Raw genomic sequence first — 21509 nt, 5'->3', positions numbered from 1 at the left:
TGGAAAAGGTTCTGTTTAGGAAAGAAAGGGAAACTTGACTTTGGCTGTGGCGGAATCACTAAAGACCTCAATAAAAGTGGGAGAAGTAAAAAGGATAAGAGGTGCCTGTGAGGCAGATGCTGGAGGCAGTGAGCTGGACACGTTGTTTGACACCAGCTTGACGTGCAAACCTTCAAAAAGATGAAATATATTGAATCTGAAACATATTGACCTCATTGTACAAAAGAAAAGAACCAGAAGGGTAGCGTGTGTGTGTGTGTGCGCTTGTGGCTTTCCACAATTTAGCCCCAAACTAGGTTTTTTCCAGACTCTTCTTCACCCGTGGTCATGCTCTGCAATCCAGATTCCCAGGCCTCTGCCCAGAGAAATCGTACTTACTCTGGGGAGGCCTTTCCTCCACGGGGTTTCCCCAACCCCTCCTGTCCCTCCCACAGGAAGAATAAATGGTTCCTTTTCAATGCCCTTTCTGTGAAAGCACTTTTTCCACTCTAGACTGAGGGAGACCCAGTTTTCCTTATTCTGCATCTCCAGGCTCTGCTCCAGCGTCTACCTCTAGGAAGGCGCTCAATGAAGCTTTAGTCAGCAAATGCACTTTGAATAGATAACTTTTAAAAGTTGAGAGGACATTTAAGGCCGGGAATCGCAGTTGAGAACGCCTTGCCCAGGCGCATTAGCTATCATCCGGGCTGCCCTGAGGGCGAAAGACGTCCTCCAGCCCCGGGTGTCCGCGGCCGCGCTCGGCGAATCCCGCGGGAAAGGTCCCCCGCCCGCGCAGGGGCGGGGCCTGGGCGTCGGGGGCGGGACCGCCCGCGGGGGTTTCCGCCCCGGGGGCTCGTCCGGCGGGGGCGCGGGAGGGGCTTCCGCCGCGAGGGGGCGGGGCCGGCGCTCAGAGTCCTCTGACGGCCCCAGCCGGGGAATTTCAATTTGAAACCTAGCGGAGGGAGGAGGCAGGCGCGGCTGCTGGCGGCTGGGACTGAAGAGGGACGGGTCCCCGCGGCGAGCAAGCTCCTGAGGTGCGGCGTCGGGGTAAGGAGGAGTGCGGGGCTGCACGGGCCGGGCTACTGGTCAGTGTGGGGCTGCAGGGGCCGCTCAGATTTTTCCTCTGGCTGCAGCTGGGAAGCTGATCCCGGGCAGGAAGCGGTGGCGGGACGGTCCCACCGGGATGGGGGGCGGGGAGAGGGGGGCCCGGCTTTGGCATTTTCTGCGGCTCCCTCTCTCCTTTCCTTCCCGGTCTCTGCCCGACCCGATTCCTGCCCCGGGGTCCGGGTCCTGTTGCTCCGGGCCGGATCCCGGCTTCGCTGCTCCCCGCGGTCCCCCTCTCCCCTCTTCCCTCTTCCGGGGGACCGGGGCCGCGTCCCGGCGGAACCGGGAGAGGCGGGGGCACGGGGAGGACGCCGTCCCCTCCCGGGGTGCCGTGGGCTCAGGTCACGCGTCCGGGCCCCGTGGAGCAACAGCGGGAGAAATCCGGCTCCATCCCCCCCACCGCGGGGAGGGGCTCGGCCGCGGCGTCGCCCTTCAGGAGGAAGGTTTTAGGAGGGGAAGCGCGGGCCGGCCGCGCGCGTGGGGACTGCGGGAAGCCGGGCGAGGGCGGCGCGCCAGCCCCACTCGCGGTGCGGGTCGGGCCGGGTGTCCGCTCGCGCCCGCGCCCCCAGCTGCCGCCTGCGCCGTCTGGGAGCTGCGGAGAGGGACGCGTGTTTCGTGCCCGGATCCTTACAATTCCCACACCCAGGCCATCTCAACACAGATGGCTTTTTTTTTTTCTCCTCCTGCGCTGGGGGCCGAGGGTTGGGAGCATTTTTAGGTGAGCAGGGGAAGGACGAGGAGAGCCTAAAGGAGCGCGACAGGGTTGAAGTCGGCGTCTGGGGACCCCATCCCCAGGCACAGACGCTGCCCCCAGCAGCCTGAGGTCTGTGGTGGGACATCAGTTATGCTTCTCTAGATCGCTCACTTCCCCTGAGGTCAAGTTTTTTTTTTTTTTTTTTTTTTTTTTTTTTTTTTTTTTTTTTTTTTATAAATAAAACGAGGTTTGGTGAGAAGAACTCCTGCCTAGAGTCTATTATTTTGAGGAGGGGTCTGCGTATGGAGCCCTCCCTACGGACCCGGGTAGTCTTTCATTGAATTGCCCTATCAACACCACAGCTGCCCCTAATTTTAAGATCCCTGGGTGGGTGGGAGGGAAGGTGGAATCTAGAGGAGCTGTGGCTATATTTTCACTTTTCTGAATCATATCTTTCCCCAGTTTCTTGAACTTCTTGCCTCTGAAACGGCATGTGTGTGCCAGGCGTCTTGTTCCTCTTGTTACTGTTATTTAAGCTGTTTTAAAAAAACGACTTTCGCGGTTTTCCCCTCATTTTTTCAGGCTTTATTTCCTCCCCCACCCTACGTTTTTATTGTTTTTTTCAAGGGAATACAGTATTTCTCTGGTCTTTTTATAACGCTGTTGAGAATTAGCATTTCAGTTGGTGTTCTGTCACATTTCACCTTGGACTTAGCACTTGAGGGAAACTGAGTCAGTTTCTATGCTGCAGGGGCTAGGATTTAGAATTCTCAAGCTTTGAACAGGTTTCAGTGGGGAACGAATAGTGCTTAATCCTATTCAGTTTCCCTTTGCAGGCTCATTGCTGTGAGAAATCACTGGGTGGCTGTTGCAGCCACTGATGGGGGCTGCATTGCAATGCAATCTTGAATTGTGATAAGGGCCAACTGGCTACATCCATCAGGCTGTGAGTTTGACACAACTTTTAAAGAGCTATGCTGTGTCACCTGTCAGAGCTCGAGTGGTCATTCTTTTAATTCAATTTAAGAACCACCATCAAACTTCAGATATCTATTCTTTGGAGGTTATTGGAGAACTGTACAAGTGGTAATGGCTTGGAACAATGGTGTGGATTTAGCGCTAATTTAATCCTATCCTGTCTTCCTCACTTCTTGGGCAGAATTCCCACTGAAGTCAGTAGTGGTCTTGTGTGCAGACAGACTGCTGAGAACAAGAGGCTGCTCATTTAGAGTAACGGGAAGGGACGGTTTCTTTCCTTTTAAAACATCCCTCTGTAAGAAAGACTTAGTCATAACAGTTCTTTAATCTTTCACCACTAGTCCAAGTAGTTGAGAGCACTTTTTGCAAAAACCTTCGAAAGAAAATTTGGATGAATTGAGCTACGTCCCTCGAACTCTTGATATCTACGTTGCGTGGTGATCGTTTAAAAAGATTAAAGGTGATTAAAAAAAAATCAGTTAACAAAGCTATAATTTCAGTAAAATTTTTCCTAACTTTTGTAAAAAACGTAAACTGCCAGGGAGCATTTTGTAGCAACTGGGTATGTATATTTCAAATCTGAAATTTAAGTCCAAGTAGAAAGAAGCAAATTTAATTTAGGGGATGAATCTGAAGAGAGGCCACCAAAAAAATAACTATCTAAATATAAAAGAAGGAAGTTCAGATATTTCTTGCTGTTTTTCAGGAGATAGCTTTAGGGCAGTTTGCTCACTTTCATACCTGTTCTTAACGATTTACTGACTGCCTGTGTCCATCATTAGATAATGTGAGCACTTGGAGGTTTCCAAATGAGCTTTGTGCTGATCTGAGTTGCTGAGCTAGTTAGATCCTTGGCTTCTTAACGTAACATTCTTGTGGCTTACCCTTTCCAAATTACTAGTTCTAAGGAATTGAGTTTAGAAAACCTAACCAGTGACCAGAATGTAAAAATAGGTATTTAAAAATCAGAACCATGTCCACGTGTACTACCCAACCACTTGCTTTCAACTAAAAATACTTGCAAAGATGACAAAGCAGTCTACAACCAAAATATTTATTGGTACAATTTCTCTGTAATTAGTAATATCGTACAGTTATGTTTAACATCAGGTTCTGCCCTGAATCACCCCTCTCATATTACTGTGGCTGGTGAACTACAAAGGTTGTATCTTTGCTATTTCATTTAGGAATATAGAGTTTATATTTTATATAGCAGAATGCTAAATATTTTTGAAGGTTCCGTTTTGTTTCTGTTTTTACTCTGTCTCTACTAAAAATACAAAAATTAGCTGGGCATTGTGGCGCACGCCTGTAATCCCAGCTGAAGACATGGGCCTTTTTCTTTCTTTTTTGAACTGAAGTAGCCTGTTTAAAAGCTGTGTGTGGGCTTTTTATTGAAAAGTGTGAATTGCTACTAGTTTTATAAGGCAAATAAACAGTTTATAGGGATCAATACCACTGAGTCACATTTTGCATTTCTAAAATCTGTGTTGTTTACTTGGAGAAAACAAAAGAAATGTGCCTACCTCCTCCATCCCACCTTTATTTAGAAACATTTCTAGTGGGCTTGTTTTTTTCAGATTCAGAATTACTGTACCTAACCACTGGGTACCCTTAAAGATTTCAAAGCCTCAAGTAAATATTTATGCTGGCTTTCATTCAGCAAATAGTAGCCAAACCCTAATTCACTACTCTTGTATAGAACCTTGGAATCTCAGGGCTGAACCGTTAGGAGTCAGCAGATCCACTCTTAGCCCTAGTCTCTTCCTCTCAACATGCAAACAGTTCTAATGTCTTTGGAATGTCTGAGCAAATAGAAGATTGGTATGCGATTCTGTCACCAATTCTAGACAGAACATCCTTTGGGATGCCATGTTTTGGTGTAAACCAGCAACTTGATATTATGAGATTTGTATCATTTCTCTGCGTGGGCAGTGCCCTAGACTAAAATCTAAAATGGAGTCAGTGTCTGGTGTCATAGGGAAATGGCCTCCAAGTTAGCTATTAGAGTTATTTAGAAATTATAGCCGGGTGCGATGGCTCACGCCTGTAATCCCAGCACTTTGGGAGGCCGAGGTGGGTGGATCATGAGGTCAGGAGATCGAGACTATCCTGGCTAACACAGTGAAACCCCGTCTCTACTAAAAATACAAAAAATTAGCCGGGTGTGGTGTTGGGCGCCTGTAGTCCCAGCTACTTGGGAGACTAAGGCAGGAGAATGGCGTGAACCCGGGAGGCAGGGCTTGCAGTGAGCTGAGATCGCACCACTGCACTCCAGCCTGGGCGAAAGAGCGAGACTCCGTCTCAAAAAAAAAAAAAGTTAAAGGTAAGCCAAGAAGGAAATAAATAATCTCAGTTATCATCTAGAAATGATTTATAGTTTTTGTTGTTGTTGTTGTTTTGTTTTTGAGACACAGTTTCACTCTGTCGCCCAGGCTGGAGTGCAGTGAGGTGATCTCGGCTCACTGCAACCTCCGTCTTCCCAGTTCAAGTGATTCTCGTGCTTCAGCCTTCCAAGTAGCTGGGATTACAGGCGTGTGCCACCATGCTTGGCTAATTTTTGTATTTTTAATAGAGACAGGGTTTCACCATGTTGACCAGGCTGGTCTTGAACTCCTGACCTCAAGTGATCCACCCGACTTGGCCTCCCAAAGTGTTGGGATTACAGGTGTGAGCCACTGTGCCCAGCCGGTTTATAGTTATAGCTAATAGATTTTGGTAGCTTTTTCTATAAAGTATATGTATGTATGTGTATTTCATATGAGAGAGGGAATATTATATGTATTCGTGATGTGAAGCATCTACTCATTGTACTTAATAAATATTTGATGAATTAATTCATTGAACCTTTAATGTATTAGAGGTGAAGAATCTTTAGTGAAGATTCTTTGATAGAGTTGACGTAGAAATGGATAATGTTTCATGTAGAAATATCATGTCGGTAATACTTATTTGCTTTTCTAACCACTGGTATTGTTTCTCCTGGTTTTGTGGTTGGCTTGGGATCGGTGTTGTAAGTTTCTTAGATGCATGTTTTTCATGTCTAGGAGAGTAGATAATCTATATATTTCCATGGTGTTGGGATAGTATTAATTTTAATTAGAATTTTAGAGGCTTTCTGAATTTTCTTATTTTAAAGTGATATCTCTTACTTCTTGGCATTGGAATAGATTTCATGTGATCTATGAGTGCATTCATACTGCTTCTGGATATTTTTTCTTCAAAGATTGCAGTTGAGCTAATTTCATATTCTCAGTTATCTTTAAAATGGAAACATGTTTTCACTTCACAGATACCTCTCTGAATTTGGCATATTTTCACTCTAGCATATTAGAGCCATAAAGTCAAAAAGCACATAGATTGTCTCCCAAATAATCTGGAATAAATTGAAGGATAAGAACAATCTTTCCTGAGATCTGACCTGTATCTTAAGTAAGATTTTGCTTTAGATAGCCAAGTTGAAATTTTGCATAGATAACTAAATCCGGCATCATGGGGATCATTTTAGTTCTTTCCAGGTTAGGAACTGGAGGCATGGAAAGGCTCCCAAGGTGTTTTGTCACTGTTCATCTATCGGACCTTATTGCCTAGGTCAGGTAGGGTAGTTCATGCATTTAAACCAAATCTTTCTGAAGAGACCAGTTTCCTCTTGCTTTGCTCTTAGGGCCTCACCATCAACCTTCATGAAATAATTTTCAAATACTTAAAAACTTATGTTACCCTTCAGTTGCCTTTTTCCAGGATAATTGTGGTTTTAAAAAGCTTGTCATATAGTTCTGATTACCAACTCTGAAGTCACCTTTTCCAAGCCCTTGTAGTTAAGTTTCCAGACCTGCTGATGAGCTTCAGGGCTGGGCCATTATAACAACAGTGCTGAATTCACTCATATTTTTCAGAGTTTCCTACATTCTACTGATATATGTACATATCCCAGTAGCTTGAAGACATAAAATTAAAATGTGATTTACTATGCAGCCATAAAAAATGATGAGCTCGTGTCCTTTGTAGGGACATGGATGAAACTGGAAAACATCATTCTCAGTAAACTATCGCAAGGACAAAAAACCAAACACCGCATGTTCTCACTCATAGGTGGGAATTGAACAATGAGAACTCATGGACACAGGAAGGGGAACATCACGCTCCGGGGACTGTTGTGGGGTGGCGGGAGGGGGGAGGGACAGCATTAGGAGATACACCTAATGCTAAATGACGAGTTAATGGGTGCAGGAAATCAACATGGCACATGGATACATATGTAACAAACCTGCACATTGTGCACATGTACCCTAAAACCCTAAAGTATAATAAAAAAAAAAAAATAAAAAAAAAAAAAAAAGAAAAACAATACAAAAAAAAAAATAAAAAATAAAATGTGATTTACTCTCTGCCATAATTCTTTGTTTCTTTCTCTTTTTGTCCAGAAGCTACTTGTTTTTCACCCTAGATTCATTTACCTTGAGGGAGATTATTTGGTTGAGACTCCTGACCTGGGGTGGAGAGTGGGGTTCTTGGGTCTCATGGGTGCATCAACTGCCTGAGACTATAAGTGAGGTATTGTGTTCCCATGTGCATGCACTTCTGTGTGTGTGCAGCATCTCTGTGTGTGTGCACAAGTGGATGAGAGAGACAGGTTGAGGGAGAAAGAGAACTTTAGGAGCGGTTTTTGAAAGGGTTTTGGGAAACAGAAAAGGTTGAGAACTGATGTTTCAGTTCTTATTTTCGAGATTAGAAGATGGAAGTTTTAAGAGTATTCTTTTGTTTTTCTCTCTTTTTTTCATTTTTTCACCCTATTGCACTTTTCATCATTTATTCTCCCTTACCCTCCATTGTACTTCTTTCCATTCAATTGAATTCATTTAGTTGACCCCCATTTACCTAATTATCAAGGTTAAATTGAATTCTGATATAATCCTGGCCACTCATATTCTTACCTTGAACTTAATGAATGTGCATTTATTTCCTCACAAATTTCTTTGATGGAATATTGATTAGAAGGAATCAGTAACACGTCCACACTATTTGATGCTGGTTAGACTGCCACATACACCATTGTGACCTTGGGCAAATTATTTCTCAAAGCCTCATTTCCTGTAGTAAGGGGTTAAAAATCATACCTACCTCAGAGTTACATGAGGATTAAATGAGCTAATGCTTATAAAATGCTTCACAGAGTGCCTGGCATCTGTAAAAATTGTTAGGTTAAGAAGAGACCTAGTGAGTTGGTTACTGGTGAATATGTGGTAAGCAGATTTTTTGCAGTGGTCAGGAATAATTATCTGTGTGGAAGTACAGTCTTTGAAATGAAACAGTAATTTCCTATGGTGATCACAAGTTAAAACCACTTTTTAACAATTTCAGTCCAGTATCTATAACGTTTGAGCTTTTAGAAACTCTTGTCTTAACTTCATTCTTTTTGCTAATTTACAAAAGAGCATATATATGGCAAAACAGTTGGAATCTAGTTTCAATAACACGGGGATAATGTAGTCTTTTTTGTTATGTTGCCAGAGGTAACTGATTATAAATGTAAAATTGTGTGCATATGTTCTAACTTCTTCTCTCTATAACCACAGTAAACTTGCTGAAAAAAGCCTATTAGTGAGTAGAATTTTTATTGATAATGTTTAAACCGCTGCACATGGCATTAAAATGTAACCTTTATAAATTTTTGTGTGAAATATACCTGCACACATATTTTCCAGCAACATCGTGTTTTAACTTGTTAGTTGCCAACATTAAGAAATCAGGTTTCATATAAATATCTTTATTTTAGGCTAGAAAAATTAGATGATGGTGTAGCCCTGGGCCCACTGGGTCCACTGGGTCTATTGTGTCTATTGCTTCTGGTGCTCTCACGCATCAGCTGCTTTGCTTAACCTGTCCCTGACGCATGCATTTTATGCTTAGTTCTAGCTTTGTTCTAGGTTCCATTGTAAGTAATCCTGTAAGGCCTGAAGCATTGATAATCAATAAACATGTAAAAAAAAAAAAAAAAAAAGGAAGCTGATGGTTTTGTAGCACAGACTATACACCAGGTGCTGTAATTGGTACTTTACATATGTTAATAACCCTGCTTCTTTTTTGCAGCACCATCTTGGAGTAGCTGGTGTGCTCGTTTTACGGATGAGAAACTGAGGCTTAAAAATTGAATAAATGGCTCAAGGGCACCCACCTTGTGTATGGCTAAAACCCTTGTTTTTTCTGTGAGTTCCAGTTATTGCTTTTAATTGTTCGATGTTATTACTCAGTGGAAGTTGAAGTTTTTTGCAATTTGTTGGCATCTGCAGTATCTAACTTTTATAAAAGACAGGATTGCTTTCCTGACGGGGTTCGCCCATCTGGTTTTTTGTGTAAAGGTATGATTATGAAGCAGACCTGAGTACTACTTTTAGTTGTGTGATTCTTGAATCACGCTGGAACAGGGAGTACCCTTCATCTTGTTTTTCAGACCAGAAACATTTAAAGTAATGTTTCTAGCCTGATTTTTCAATATTAGAAAAATATACCAGAGGATAAAACACATCAGAATAAGATGTGGCTCTCCCCTAACCTTTAGTTTCTGCCTTTCCTGTGGTTTTGCACTTTTTGCTTTCATTTAAAGTGCAAATGGCATTCCCCAGGTTGCTTTATATGATTTAGAAAGTCAGGTAGTACTGCAGGGCTTATGAAGAAAAGCAGCAGACCAGTGCCCTAGCTCCCTTCTTGACAGATTTCTGCTCCCCTGAGGCAACTACTTGTTGGAGGCCGAAAGAATGAGGGTCATGATCAACTCAGTATACCACTGGAGGCTGTATGAGTAAGCAGCAAACTGTTTTTCATAAATGCAGAATGTTGGCAAACTGACAAACTGTGTGTGCCACCCAGAAGGAATGCTGAAGGCAGTCATGCCCCAAGCACAATGTTTCTTGTGATTAGGTACATCTGAAGCCTGTTAGTAACAATATGAACCTGTGATCAATTAAGCAGCTGACCAATCCTTACCTCCTCCTCCCTGTTCTTGTTACCCAATAAATGCGAAGGGCTGTGGAAGCTCACGGGGGCTGCCTTTGCTCACTAGAAGCAGGGAGCTCTTCTTCCCCTGGCCCTTCCTTTAAAACAGTTTCTTTTGTTTTTTTGTTATTTCCACGTTTGTCCCTTCCTTCAGTCTCATAATGATGGTCTCAAGTAGTAACTGCTGTATTGAAGGTCTCAAGTAGTAACTGTGGCAGTCTGCCACAAGTGGCGCCTGAACAGGGACTATCAGTGACAAACAGAGACCTGAAGAGACCTGAGGGGACCTGAAGGGACCTGAGGAGGCCTACAGGGACAAATAGAGATAAGTAGGGACAAATGGAGATAGAGACAGATAGGGAAAGATAGAGACTTGCACCAACTTAAAGGAACTAACAGGGACCATAGAGACAGACAGGGACAGATAGGGATAGATAGAGACTAGCAAAGACTAGCAGAGACTAGCAGAAGCTAGCAGAAACTTGCAGGGACAGACAGGGACAGATAGAGACAGGGTCCTATAGGGACTTGAACGAGGAAGGTCTGCTGGAACAGAAAAAATAAAACCAACCAGACAAATGAGAAACCCCGTTACAAGTCTGCTGGCAGCAACATAAGGAGATGAACAAACTGTGTGGGTGCCCTCAAGATGTGTGCGACCATGGAATGGAAGACGGGAGAGATCCGTGGATTCTAGCTACAGGCCTGGTTCCCCTAATATGAGCTGTGAGCCAGTTGAATCTGAATGCGAAGATGGAACGAGGACTGACCGGAGTCACACTGACATCAACCCCCATGACATGGGGACAGATCAAGAAAACCATGCAGGAAGCTGAGACACTGTTAGTGTCAGGGTGAGGCAAAGACCCCTGACTCCATGTTTGTGGCCATGCTGGCCATGGTTTCCCTTGCGTCTGTAAGATCAGCTGGACCACCAACTGGCAATTAAGGGCTGCACGGCCTGTAGTTGCCTTTCTTAATTCAAAAACAAAAAGGGAGAAACGTTGGAGGTTGAAAGAATGAGGGTTGTGATCAACTCAGTATACCACTGGAGGCTATATGAGTAAGCAACAAACTTTCTCATAAATGTAGAATGTTGGCAAACTGACAAACTGCGTATGCCACCCAGAAGGAATGCTGAAGGCAGTCATGCCCCAAGTGCAGTGTTTCTTGTGATTAGGTACATCTGAAGCCTGTTAGTAACAATATGAACCTGTGATCAATTAAGCAGCTGACCAAGTGTTACCTCCTCCTCTCTGTTCTTGTTACCCAATAAATACGAAGGGCTGTGGAAGCTCAGGGGGGCTGCCTTTGCTCACTAGAAGCAGGGAGCTCTTCTTCCCCTGGCCCTTCCTTTAAAACAGTTTCTTTTTTTTTTTTTTTTTTTGTTATCATTTCCACGTTCGTCCCTTTGTCCCGTCTCCTAATGAGGGTCTCAAGTAGTAACAGTAGTAACTGTTATAGTGACAGTCTGCCACAACTACTTTCACTAGTTTTGGTTTTATTTTCTGGTGTTTTGTCTCTAAATAACATGATTTTCTTGTTTCTTGATTTTTTTAAAGTGACAGAATATTTTTGTTTTATTGTTTGTTAAAAGTTTAGTGGCTGGGCACGGTGACTTGTGCCTGTAATCCCAGCACTTTGGGAGGCTGCGGTGGGCAGATCACCTGAGGTCAGGAGTTTGAGACCAGCCTGGCCAACATGGTGAAACCCCGTCTCTACTAAAAATACAAAATTAGCCAGGCGTGGTGGTGCATGCCTGTAATCCCAGTTGCTCAGGAGGCGGAGACAGGAGAATCGCTTGAACCCGGGAGGTGGAAGTTTCAGTGAGCCAAGATCACACCATAGTACTCCAGCCTGGGCAACAAGGGCGAAACTCCTCAAAAAAAAAAAAAAATTTATATTTTTGTGTGTAGATAGTTGTTCAAATTGGTGTTTCTGTAGGGGTGAGGTTAGCAGGGCGAGCGGGGCAGAGAAGCACTAGAAAAGCCTATTCTGCCACCTTGCTGAGGTCTGCTTACTCCTGTTTCTTGGTTTTTACATTTTAAATGTATTACCTGTTTGACTTTCTACCTCTAGTTAGCTTCCTTACTAATTCCCTCTTCCCATTTTCTCCCCTCTTCCGTTTTCCAACTTATATATACAAAAGCTGAGTCAAGTGGTTTGATTACATGTACTTTCTTTTACAACTTTGTTTTATCCTGAAGTTATCCTGATCCTTATCCTTTTCCTTATTTTCTTCATTTTCTTTGTACCCATCCTTGGTTCAGCTTTAAACTATGTTCGAAACTGTGAAATTCTTGCCAGTAGGATCAAACATGATATAATCTTTTGGTTCCATTTTCTTTTTTTGTTAAAGCTGTCCTTCCTGGCTGGGCCCTCCATCATCCTGGACTGGTTTTATTTCTAGAATTGCTGTGTATCTGTGTGCAGGGAATTCCTTTGCCTCTTTTTCTGGGTTCCATATTTCTTTCTTGGTTCATTGACAAAAAGTCAGGAGTTTATCCATGAGCTTGTAACCAGAACTGTTTTTGGATCTTGGCCATTAAAATCAATATCAGTGGCTGGGTGTGGTGGCTCATGCCTGTAATCTTAGCACTTTGGGAGGCTGAGGCAGTTGGATCGCCTGAGGTCAGGAGTTTGAGACCAGCCTGGCCAGCATGGCAAAACCCCATCTGTACTAAAAATATAAAAATCGGCTGGGTGTGGTGGTGAGCGCCTGTAGTCCCAGCTACTTGGGAGGCTGAGGCAGGAGAATCGCTTGAACCCAGGAGTTGGAGGTTGCAGTGAGCTGAGATCGCGCCACTGCACTCCAGCCTGGGCAACAGAGTAAGACTCCATCTCAAAAAAAAAAAAAAAAAAAAAGAAAAAAAAATCAACAGAGCACAGGCTACATCCTAATTTCCTTAATGAAGACTTCTAGTAGTTGCCCAAAAAAGTGTAAATGGGAGGTGAGTTTCTTGAGGCTTGCGTGTCTTAAAATGTCTTTCTCTACTCTCAGTTTGGTTGCTCTTATAGTTTGGTTGTATATAGAATTCTGTTAGTGATTACCTTCCCTTCAAATTTTGAAGGCATCTTTTGAAGCCATTTGAAGGATGCTCTTTCTCTCACCTCAGTCCTCAAAGATACCTGGAACCTCCAATTCTTCAGGCTCTCAGGGCTTTTCCAACAATCAACTTGTTTCTCACAGGCCCCCCACCAAAACAGTAACAGTTTTCTGCTTCCTCTGCTCTGCTAAGTCAGTTACTTTGTACATCTGCTTTCCATCTTCTAAAATTCTGTTGACATATCTGCTGGCCTGACCCCTCCCATTGTTGCTGTTGTGTTTTGTGTGTGTGTGTGTGTGTGTGTGTTTTTGCTTTGCTTTTGTGAATTTGTTCCTTGCAAGAAAACTTTTCTCATTGTCATTTTAGTGTGGTTCTGGGAGGAAGCAGAAATTAGCTCATGTTAAATATATTGGATTTTTTGGAATTTAAATTGATTAAAAACAAAATTCCACAAGATTGCCATGGTACTCACATTTGGTAAGGGCTGCAGCCATAATAAAATTATACTTGTTTCCTCATGCCATCTGCTGGGTTGAACTTCATTTATATAGAGGGAGGTGGAAAAGTCAGGTGATTGAGTGAACATTTAGGGTGCCTGGGAGTGCATGACTGATATGTTGTTGGTCAAGAAGCTACTTCCTAGGAAAAGTTCAGTAAATGTATTATATTTTTTTCTTGTGGTCTTTCAAGGAGTTCATTATAAACTCTTAGAAATATTATATACTTGAACTAGACTTAACAATACATACTCACCAAATTTGTTTTTGTTATGTATCAGAGGTGACAGCGTTAGTTTAGATTTATTGAGTATCTTGGTTTGTCTGTCTTTAGACAGACATATTGTTGTCACACATATACCTGAATATTCTTTGGACCAGGCACGATGGCTCATGCCTGTAATCCCAGTACTTTGGGAGGCCAAGGCAGGCAGATCACTTAAGCTCAGGAATTCAAGACCAGCCTGGGCAACATGGGGAAACCCCATCTCTATTAAATAAATAAAAGAATATTGTTTGATTATGATTTGGGGTTTAGAGTAAGCTTTGAACATATGCAGGTTCTGTTAAATATTGTAAGGGTGAAAATTTCATTACTAGGTGGGACATAATTAGGGATTTACATTAATGTGAAGGTACGGATGTTAGGGATTTTTGAGTATGGGTTTTGGGGATGGTAAAACAAAAAGGAAGGTTCTGAATATCGTAGTGAGTCAGTAGTGACTGTGAGGTCTGAGGAAATGACAGGATGATCTAATGCCTGTTACGTGATCAGTGTTAGTTGCCCAGTGGGTTTTAGAGATTTAGAAATTCAAATCTATTATGCATTAATGTAGAAGATGTTGCAGGGAATAAATAAGGAAAGTATTTCCCCAGAGTATGTTGGTATGCTAAATGATTTGAGTCTTTCATTTTTTTTTGGAGACGGAGTCTCGCTCTGTTGCCCAGGCTGGAGTGCAATGGTGCAATCTCGGCTCACTGCAACCTTCGCCTCCCAGGTTCAAGCGATTCTCCTGCCTTAGCCTCCTGAGTAGCTGAGATTACAGGTGCCCGCCACCACGCCCAGCTAATTTTTGTGTTTTTAGTAGAGATGGGGTTTTGCCATGTTGGCCAGGCTGGTCTCAAACTCTTGACCTGAGGTCATCTGCCCTCGACCTCCCAAAGTGCTGGGGTTACAGGTGTGAGCCACCGCACCCGGCCCCCATTTGATTTTTAAAACAATTTTGTACCACGGGTCTGACAAGAGGAGCGAAGAGTTTAAACTTAACCAAAGTCCTGGAGCAGTTACTAATGGAGCTTCAGGCACAGCCAAGGTCTCTTGTGTCCAGAGTTGTTCCCTCTATACTGTGCACTTTGCCAGTTGAAGTTTTCTTGGAAAACTCAGGAAGTCTGCCAAGTTTTATAGCTAGAGGGATGTCCTGTAGCTTTTATATATTTGTGTCTTGAGCCCTGAAGGTAGACAGAGCTGGTTTTCCAAAAATAGTTCAATAAATGTGTCAACATTTTGAAATACTACTGAAAAAGCAGGGAAGTAAAAGTCCTATGGGATTATTGGAAAATGATGCCAAATGCCTCCACAAGTATTTGAAAAGCAAATGTGGCAGTGGTTATACGCTAGACAGTGGTTCATATTCAGCCTTCGTTTTTGGGGACCATTTTTATTATGATAATCTTTTACTGTTTCCCAGTACTCTGTTTAATTGCTTCTAGACTGGTAGAAAAGCTACTAAATGTCTACACTCTGGTAGAAAAGCTACTAAATGAACATCTTCTTTGGAAAATTTTCTTTAATCTACTTCTCTTAAAGAGAAAAAGGAAAACTTTTTTTCCTTAATAAAGTGGGTAAAAGTTGTGTGTGGGAAAGGTCAGAATGTCAAGTACTGAGTTGGGTCTGTCCACTGCAAAGAAATCAAATTTATCCATGAACTTGTAACCAGAACTGTTTCTGGATCTTGGCCATTAAAATCAACATCAGTAAAGCCTACGTCTTAATTTCCTTAATGCCAAGATTGTCTGTTTTAAATTATACACATATGGGAATGTGAATACATTCGTCTTCCCCCACCTCCCTCTGCCCGAAAACAGGAAGAAAATAAAGGTATATTGAAGATATTCTAAACTTTTGCAGCTCTGCAGTGAAGAGCCGTAGATGTGGGCTGCATATGTGGTGCAGATGTGGCTCCTACCAATTGAGGCCATTTTACCTTCATCCTCAGTGCTGCAAGCTTAAATCGAAAGAGGGTAGATTCTAGAATAGTCTATAGATCTATGATTTATGTGTTACTTGCTCTGTGTAGAACACATAATAGCAGGGAAGGATAATGTGGCATTTTTTAAGGACCTTTTTTTTCCGGTTAGGTTTTTTAAAGCCATGTTTGGTTAGGTTTTTTTAAAGCCATGGGGTATCTGATTATCGAAGTGTTTTTGGAAGAAAGAATGTACCATTATCAGTTACAGAAAAGTGTTCTTCTTTTTTAAACTTCTTGCTATGGAAAATTTTCAATATATTCAGAAGTAGAGAATAGTAGTATAATGAACCTCGCGTATCCTCGCCTGGCTTCAACAGTTACCAGTCACATGACCAGTCTTGTTTCATCTGTATTTCCCTTTGACTCTCTGACCCACTCTCATCTTTATTTTGAAACAAATTCCAGACATCATATAATTTTATTTGTGAATAAGTTGAGAGTCCCCCTGCTCCCCTTTTCTTGGCATGTACTTCCTGGTCTCCCAAATAAAGCTCCTATTTATTACTGATTTTGTGGAATAACAGAAAATAGATCATTTGTGACATACTGTTGTGATGTTTTTGGAGTAAATATCTGAATATTGTTTTAGTCAGTAAAAGCAGTTTCACCTAAACGTAGCATTGTGGACATAGAGAATGCTTTAACCAGTGCTAAAAACAAGGAACATAAAACAAAAAATACAACAAAAACCCCAACAATTTCTAAACCAAATCTGAACTGATCTTCAAATTCTAGTATGTTCTCAAGGTAATGTTAAAGTCGATGTTGTATAATTTTTTTTCCTATGAATCCTGCTTATGTTTATATTAGATTTTATTGTTTTTAGATTTTTCTTTTTTCTTTTCCTTTTTTTTTTTGCTTTTGAGACAGAGTCTTGCTCTGTTGCCCAGGCCTGAGGTACAGTGGCTCGATCTCGGCTCACTGCAACCTCTGCCTCCCAGATTCAAGCAGTTCTCTGCCTCAGCCTCCTGAGTAGCTGGGATTACAGGCGCCCGCCAGTACGCCTGGTTTATTTTTGTATTTTTAGTAGAGACAGGGTTTCACCATCTTGGCCAGGCTGGTTTTGAACTCCTGACCTCGTGATCCACCTGCCTTGGCCTCCCAAGTGCTGGGATTACAGGTATGAGCCACCGCGTCCTGCCGATTTTTCTTTTCTTCCTCCCACGCTGCCTTCTTTCTTCCCTTCTTTTGCCTAACATAGTTTAGTGGCAATATGTTGGAACTAGACCAAGCAAAATATTCTTTTTTAGCTTACTGAATTTTAATGGGACTACAGTTATAAAATCAAAGCAACCTGTTTGTATATGGTTCTGTCTGGCAGTATCGAGGGGAAAGTACATGCCTTAAACATTGATGATACACTAATTTAGACATCATTATGTAAATCGTTGGCATTATGGCTGTAGCTGACAATCACTTAATGGTCGAAGTGCTTTTCCTAAATAACAGGCAGGATTTTTATGTTGGAGATAGTTTATTTTATATATTAATTTGTACTTTCAATTAAGATATAATTATTTAATATAATTTCCTTGCAAAGACATTGAATTATAAAATATTGATAATAAGCACCATGTTTTGAATACTTAATATATGTCAGACACTGTTCTATAGGCACTTTTAAATTTTTTTTTAGAGATGGGGTCTTGCTGTGTTGTCTGGGTCGGAGTGCACTGGGTACTCACAGATGTGATCATTGCAACCACAGCCTTGAACTCCTGGGCTCAAGTGATCCTTCTGTCTCAGCTTCCTGAGTACCTGGGACTAGAGGTGTGTGCCACCATGCTGGTTATCTATAAGCACTTTTATGTATATTTATTTATTTAATTCTTGTAGTAGCTCTTTGTGGTAGGTACTATTATCCTAAGTATCCTATAAGAAAACTGAGGCGCTGAAGTTTGAAGTAACTTGCTCAGGGTCACTCAGCCAATTAATGGTGGAGCAGGGGTTTGAACCCAGGCTGTCTGGTTCCAGAGCCTATAGCCATAACTACTGTCTTATATTATCCCTAAGAATATGTAAACGACATCAAACCCCGATCCTATCTGCATTCCCCTCCCCACGGGTAACTATATTGAATCAGAGCCAATACTACACTATTGCATTAGGGTATAATTTAATCATTAGGAGATAGTTTTCATTCAGAAACTAGAAAGCACTGATGAGATTCTACTCATGTTGCTTTACCAGCTTTAGTTATAAAGGGGAAGCGGGAAAATGGAAGCATGTAGAGGATAAGGTGATAACCTCCACCTTACCATCTTCCTTCTTCCCACGTAAAAAAGAAGTGGAATGTTGAGTCTATCTGGAATGTTGACAGGTTACAAAGGAGCTGTTGAAGCCTGTGGTTCACAGTACCATTGAAAGGTGAAAATTTGTCTCCACTTGAGTACCTTGAAATGGCAGGTGTGTTATTGGAATATTGGGCCATTGTTGGTAAGTACTGCTGAGTATAGACTTTTGTAGGCGTTTATCCTGAATCTGTAGTGACCAGAATTTCAACAAACCAGGTATTTGATACTGTTTTTTCCCTTTTGTTTCTGAAAGGAGCAGAGGATAGAAAGACAATTGTTCTAGCCTCAAGTCCCAGTACACTCATTAGTTAAGTGTGATGGTGGTCAAGTGATGTTGCTTTTTGTGTCTGTTTTCTCTTAGGTGGTTCAGGTACCCTGAAATAAATCCTAATTTATATGTCTGTTGCTCATTCATCTCTGTGTGTGGAGAAAGTGATTTTAGAGTGTCCTTTCTTTAAGAAGGAAAGAGCCAGGGCATAGTGGCTCATATCTGTAATCCTAGCACTTTGGGAGGCCAAGGCGGGAGGATTGCTTCAGTCAGGAGTTTGAGACTGGCCTGGGCAACATAGTGAAACCATGTCTCTACCAAAAAAAAAAAAATTAGCTTCGGAGACTGAGGCGGGAGAATTCCTTGAACTCCAGAGATGGAGGCTACAGTGAGCTATGATCTTGCCACTGCACCCCAGCCTTGGTGACAGAGTCACACACTGTCTCAAAAAAAAAAAAAAAAAAGAGGGAAAGAAAAATATAGGTGTAGATCTTGGCAAAACATTTGATAAAGTTTTCATGGTATCTTTATATCTTTATGAACAACTTTGGAAAAAAATCTCTTGTGGTTTTTGTTACTGAAATTTTAACCTTGGTCATCTCCTATCCAGGATATTTTTGCCAGTGATTTTTAATGCTAACAAACAAGGATTGCTTATCAGATATACAGATTTCACAGAAGTTTACAGGGAAACCGAGTAAGCTGTTCCTAGATTGTCTTATTAGCTACAAAATAGGCTGAAATAAATAACGTGAAATTTGTTGGGATGTCTTTGAAAGTCTTTGAGTCTCTCCTGACATGTTTTGGCTCTTTGTTCTCCTTTTCCTTCTGTTCTTTGCAGACTTCTTTTCCTCTTACTGTCCTTTCAATTTTCCTGTTTTCCAGGGTTCTGTCCTTAGCCTTTGATTCGTAGCCCTAATTTTTATCACCCAAGACTTTACCTATTTTAATCTGTTAACTCATATCTCTCTCCAGGCTAAGTCTTTCTCTTGAGTTCTGGATTTCAGTGACTTAGAAGAATCTCTGCCAGCATCTCATCATTTTTAAATGAATGTATGAAATATTTTGTGTAAAATGTGGGCTGTAATGGATTATTTTGCATTGACTTAGAATATTTAGATACCTCATTTTTAGGGGTACATAGTATGCACTAATAGATACTTGTTCAATAAAGATGAGTGGAAACCATGTAAGGGTTACTGGGATGTCGAAATGAGGAGAAACTACAGCACTTGAAGAACTAGCCGTTGAAATAACTGAAGGGATAAGACTTACTGGGGGGCAACTTGCTGAGAGCTGGTGTTTGAGCACTGTCTTTCTAATTTTGTTTTTGACAAAATCTGCTGGAAGAAATATATTTTACATCTTGACCCTTTATTCAGTATGGATGTGTGTATGTGTATATATATGTATGAATAACAGAAACAGGTTTCACAAATTAGTTCTTAACCTTACTGTGTGTACTGTGCTCTGAGATTTTCTTTTTTACTTAATAATAATAAAATTCCAGTCAATAGTCCACTAAGTTAATTTCACAACTCACCAGTGGACTGTCACTGCAATTTGAAAAATTCTTTTTCCATGGATAAAACTAAGAAATTTGGAGAAGGTAAGTTTTCTACCTGGTAGCAGAAGAACTTTTTAACAGTTGGAAAAGGCTGATGATGGAACGGGGCTGCCTTGGAATGGAGTGCTTTCCCAAGGTTTGAAGGACCCAGGCAACAGGCCGTTGGAAGGTGGGAGGAAGATTCACTGGCTGGGAGATGGAGCTTTGTGACCACCAAGGTGTCTTCCAAGCTTAAGATTTTATGATTCCCATTTTGTGACTTGCTGAAATTTTAAGATGATTAAAGTTATTTGAACATGAAAAAGATTCTGAATTTTGTTTACCATGAGTCTACTTTTTTGTCAAAAATGTCTCAATTGTTTTAGAAATTAATTTTTAAATTAAAAAGTTTTAAGAATTTCGTGTGCTAACTGTATTTCCATTATTAACTTACTTCCATTTCCATTATTTCAATTTTTATTTTAAACAGAAAAGCATTATTGGCTGGGTGCTGTGGCTCATGCCTGTGATCCCAGCGCTTTGGGAGGCTGATGCCGGAGGATCACTTGAGCCCGGGAGTTTGAGACCATCCAGGGCAACATGGTGAAACTCCATCTCTACAAAAAATACAAAATAAACTTAGTTAGGCATGGTGACCACTGCTTGTGGTCCCAGCTACTTGGGAGGCTAAGGTGGGAGAATCTCCTGAGCCCAGGAGGTCAAGGCTGCAGTGAGTGGTGATTGCACCACTGCACTCCAACCTGGGCAACAGAGTGAGACCCTGTCTCAAAAAAAAAAAAAAAAAAAAAAAAAGCATTATTTAGAAAGTTTTAAATATATACAAAACTAAACTGAATAGCATATTGACTCCCTGTTCCTTTCCCGCCATTCGGCTTTAACAGCTGTCAGCTCATGGCTGGCTTTCTTCTATCTATCTCTCTATTCACTTCACTTCTTACTATATTATTTGGAAGCAATTCCCAGGCATGTCATCGTTCCATCTACGTATACTTCGGTACGTATCTATAAAAGATGAGACTCTTGAGAATACCATTATAATAACTAAATAAATTAACAGTAAATCCTTAATGTCATCACATATTCACTATGTTCAAATTTCCATTTGTCTTTGTTTCTTTCATAGTCTCTTATTTGAATCAGGGTCCAAGTTAGGTACATACATTGCGATTGTGATAGGTCTCTTCAATTCTCTTTAATCTATCGGTTCTATCCCCTTCTTTCTTTTCTATTTCCTTGCAGTTTTTGTTGTTGTTGAAGAAATTGGGTTGTCCTATATCCTTCCTGCAAGTTCTGTTTTTCTGATTCCATCCCTGTGTAGTTTAACCTGTGTCTTCATCCTATGAATTGGTAGTACATGCAGAGGCTTTTCATCAGCTTCTGGTTCATTTTTTTTGTTGTTGTTAATACTTCATTGGTTTTGTTACTTCTTAAAACCACTCAAAGAGTATACCTAAATGCTAAATGTAAGGATGTTTGTATTTATTTATTTATTTATTTATTTATTTATTTTTTAAGACAGAGTCTTACTCTGTCACCCAGGCTGGAGCGCAGTGGCGTGATTTCGGCTCACTGCAACCACTGCATCCCGGATTCAAGTGATTCTGCTGCCTCAGCCTCCTGAGTAGCTGGAATTACAGGAGCGTGCCACTACACCCAGCTAATTTTTTTGTATTCTTAGTAGAGACGGTTTCGCCATGTTTGCCAGGCTGGTCTCGAACTCCTGACCTCAAGTAATCTGCCCGCCTCGCCTCTCAAACTGTTGGGATTGCAGGCGTGAGCCACCTTGCCCAGCCTCGGATTTCTTACTTGGTTCTTCATTTTAAAAATCAGCCTAAGCCA

At 41.6% G+C, this 21509-nt stretch overlaps 2 protein-coding genes across 41 annotated transcripts in view; both read left to right on the top strand.

Moving 5' to 3' along the window:
* The first annotated feature begins 841 nt into the window (after positions 1-841).
* Positions 842-21509, top strand: part of EPB41L2 (erythrocyte membrane protein band 4.1 like 2) — a 232544-nt gene continuing 211876 nt past the window's right edge. For 22 of the 39 annotated variants that reach the window (XM_063621713.1, XM_055264065.2, XM_055264051.2 and 19 more), the window contains exon 1: positions 894-1026. The gene's annotated coding sequence lies outside the window, so the exon portion shown is untranslated. Of the gene's footprint in view, positions 1027-21509 lie in introns of all 39 variants that reach the window. The other 17 variants (XM_063621705.1, XM_055264010.2, XM_063621574.1 and 14 more) reach the window with 5 other exon arrangements.
* Positions 1090-21509, top strand: part of LOC134733197 (uncharacterized) — a 39524-nt gene continuing 19104 nt past the window's right edge. The window contains exons 1-2 of one of the 2 annotated variants that reach the window (XM_063622124.1): positions 1090-1906; positions 8846-8961. In XM_063622124.1, the coding sequence (XP_063478194.1) occupies positions 1163-1801 (639 nt within the window). In that variant the 5' untranslated portion in view covers positions 1090-1162 and the 3' untranslated portion in view covers positions 1802-1906; positions 8846-8961. Of the gene's footprint in view, positions 1907-8845; positions 9802-21509 lie in introns of those variants that run through there. The other variant, XM_063622113.1, reaches the window with a different exon arrangement.

The sequence above is a fragment of the Symphalangus syndactylus genome, chromosome 2 (assembly GCF_028878055.3).
Source record: "Symphalangus syndactylus isolate Jambi chromosome 2, NHGRI_mSymSyn1-v2.1_pri, whole genome shotgun sequence".
NCBI lineage: Eukaryota > Metazoa > Chordata > Mammalia > Primates > Hylobatidae > Symphalangus > Symphalangus syndactylus.
Note: the sequence above shows the minus strand (reverse complement) of the source record. Positions and strands in the feature narration are given on the sequence as shown.